Source organism: Chenopodium album, chromosome 20, assembly GCF_948465745.1.
Source record: "Chenopodium album chromosome 20, dcCheAlbu1.1, whole genome shotgun sequence".
In the NCBI taxonomy this organism is placed as follows: Eukaryota; Viridiplantae; Streptophyta; class Magnoliopsida; order Caryophyllales; family Amaranthaceae; genus Chenopodium; species Chenopodium album.
In genome coordinates this window covers 8,532,193-8,535,298 of record NC_137853.1, presented here as the reverse complement: position 1 = coordinate 8,535,298, position 3,106 = coordinate 8,532,193, and the positions used below count along the sequence as shown (strand labels likewise).

At 37.4% G+C, this 3,106-nt stretch overlaps 1 protein-coding gene across 1 annotated transcript; it reads right to left on the bottom strand.

Moving 5' to 3' along the window:
• Positions 1-619: 619 nt before the first annotated feature.
• On the bottom strand, positions 620-1,846 carry LOC145596747 (uncharacterized). Its single transcript, XM_081652951.1, has one exon. It carries the CDS (start codon positions 1,844-1,846, stop codon positions 620-622), a length of 1,227 nt encoding a protein of 408 aa, XP_081509077.1.
• Positions 1,847-3,106: the final 1,260 nt, after the last annotated feature.

The window sequence follows — 3,106 nt, the reverse complement described above, 5'->3', positions numbered from 1 at the left end:
ATGATATTTTCGTAAATAAATCAACAACTTTATTCAACTTCATTCAATTATGGAGCCCAAAATAATGAAAAAGTTGTTAATTTATTCACGAAATCGCCCCTACGAGAAACAAAGTTCGTTTTTCAATATAAGAAACAGGGAATTTCCCATTCCTCGCTTGAACTAAAAATACTTAGTCCCACTGATTTTATTATTATTATTTTTTTCAAAAGTAAATCAAAGAATGATAATTAATGCTGTGAAGAAGCATATGAAGATGATATGCTGGCATGCTGCAGTACGTATGCATGCAGCAGCGAACATGCATGCAGCTAGCAATAGATTGATGATCATCAGTATCCAGTCTCGGTTGATGGAGAAGGTCGATGACTGTGTGCTCCTTGTCCTATATCTCATTCACAGCATATAATCCAGACTGTAATTTACCAAGAACTACTGAATGACTCATTGAAGGACCCTGAAGTATACACAAGTCATGAGTAAATACCAACTCACAATCCAAATCCTTGCACAGCTTATGAGTAGAAATCAAATTGAATTTGAAATCAGGAACATGCAACACATTCTCCAGCACAATACCATTATCAAACTTAACCTTCCCTATGTGCTTTACTATTACTTATTTACCATCAGCTACAGTAATAGTATTAGGCATTTTATCATAGACTTCATAATGATCAAGTAAATCCAGACTTGTGCATATATGATCAGTAGCACCACTATCAATAATCCATCTAGTATTAGAAAAGGTTACTAAGCAAGTACCTGCCACATTAGCACATCCTCCTGGCAGCATTTCAGAACAAGGATTTGATTGTGACTTCTGATACTCCAAGAAACTCTTATATTCATCCATAGAAATCTGAACAGCTTCAGAATCCTCTTCTGCAGATTCATCTCCATAAGCAACAACAGCTACTCTCTTGCCTTTGTACTTGTTGTTACCAAAACTAGGAGGAAAACCATGAATCTTGAAACATGTGTCAACTTTATGACCTAACCTTTTGCAATAATCACAGAAAGGTCTTCTCTGATTATTAGCTACATCTGCACTCATGAACTTGTTTCTTGCAGTGCTAGTGTTAGGTGTCTGTAAATACACCTTATTATGCTGCTTGACATGCTTATTATCATAGCCTGAGTTGACAAATGCCATAGGAGCATTGTCTGAGATGACAGATTGTCTCTGCATTTCTTCCTGCACCAATAATCTGTATGCAACAGATACAGAAGGTAGAGGTTGCATCATTAGCAAATTTATCCTGACATTTGCATATTTTCCATCAAGCTTCATTAACAACTGAATGAGCCTTTCTTCCTGCTGCTGCTGCAAGAACTTCTTAGTCAAATTGCATGTACAACCAGTGCAAGAACACACTGGAATAGGTCTTACAGCATTAAGTTCATCCCAAAGAGCCTTAATCTGTGAGAAAAAATCAGCAACACTCGCAGATCCTTGACTGAGATCATGCAGATTCTGCTGTAGAGTGTAAAATTGTGGACCAAAAGTTTGAGAGTACCTCTCATCTAGATCCTTCCAGATTTCTCTAGACGTGCTTAGGTATAGCACACTTCGTGCAATTGAAGAATCCAAGGACCTCAATATGTATGATATGATCAAATCATTACATCGATCCCAAGCTTTTCGATTAGAATCTGTTGCAGCAGGTCTAGACAAAGTTCCATCAACAAACATGAGTTTGTTCTTTGCTGATAAAGCTATACTCATACTTCGTTTCCATTCGCCAAAACCAGTACCAGAAAACTTGTCTGAAACAAGAGGAGTTGCTGGATTTTCTGATGGATGAATGAAGTATGGACTCGAAGGATCTTGTGCAGATGCCATTGAAAGCAAGGAGATAATCGACTGAAAATTCGATTGAAACTGGAATTTCTTCCAGAAATTAATGAAACAAATAGAAAGATGATGAGAAAAACGATCAAGAATCGATTGAATAAGAAGAATTTGCGGAAAAATCTCAAGATCTTAAGCAGAATTTTGCTCTGATACCATGAAGAAGTTCATAGAAATTATGAACTGATGAAGAAGATGATGAAGAATTGAAAGAATTGAGAGAGAATATTTGAGAGTTTGTTATTGCAGTAAATTGTAATTGGGAGCTTACAAAGATACATCTCTCAGATATTTATCGCATCAGCTAATACAGACAAAAGTTTAACAAACTTTCTAATAGAAAAGCCAGCTGTAATAATAGCCTAACAAACTAATAACAGAATTCTGTTATGAAGAGAATTCTGTTATGCTGAGCCAACTTTATTCTCTGCTGAGCTCGATACACCAACAAGGAGGACGGGGGGGGGGGGGGGGGGTGGGGGGGTGGGGTTGCAACCTGTGCCAGACCGCCACCGATTGCGGGAGAGGTGAGGTTGCCACAAGGGTTGACACCCACCGCCTTGACATTCAGGCAACCGTTCATTGGAGCTTTGGATGTACCATGCGCCCTAACAACCCCTGCATCCTGGTCCACTGTTACAGGATACATAGGCAGTTGGTCTTCGAGGCGTCGGGAAGCCGAGACAGCCAAGGCCATCACAAGCATTGCCATTGCCATGAACACCAAAGACTTTTTTAGCTGTTGTTGGGCCATAATGTTGGTGTTGAGAGCTATTAGAAGGGGATTTTTTTTAATAAACTCTAGGAAACTAATAAATGTATATATTGATGAAATTTGTAGGTTGAATTAAATCAACTAACATTGTACGTATTTATAGGGGGTTTGTGTGGAATATAAAAGGGATTGAAAATTATTAACATCATTTTCTAAGAGTATGTAGTGCTCAGGTTGTCATAGACTACGACTTGATTTGTTTATACTCTGATGATAGCTAGGATGATTAGTTATTATTTTGTAATACTATCAGTCTATGATGATTATTTGTGAATTCCAATTTCTTTTTGTCTTTTAATTATTTTAACTGATTATTGTAATTTTGTTTGACCCGTGTATGTAGCGTGCATGGCGTTGTCCAGAGCCATAAAAATGCTAACAGACGCAAGTTGTGATAAAAAAAAAATTATGTGTCACAATCCTATATAGAGATTAATATGTACGGAAATGAATGATAATGTGACGGGTAATTAAAT

What these genes read in the sequence shown, in the direction of transcription:
- LOC145596747 (XM_081652951.1), bottom strand. Translation starts at nt 1,846, where the DNA reads ATGGCATCTGCACAAGATCCTTCGAGTCCATACTTCATTCATCCATCA.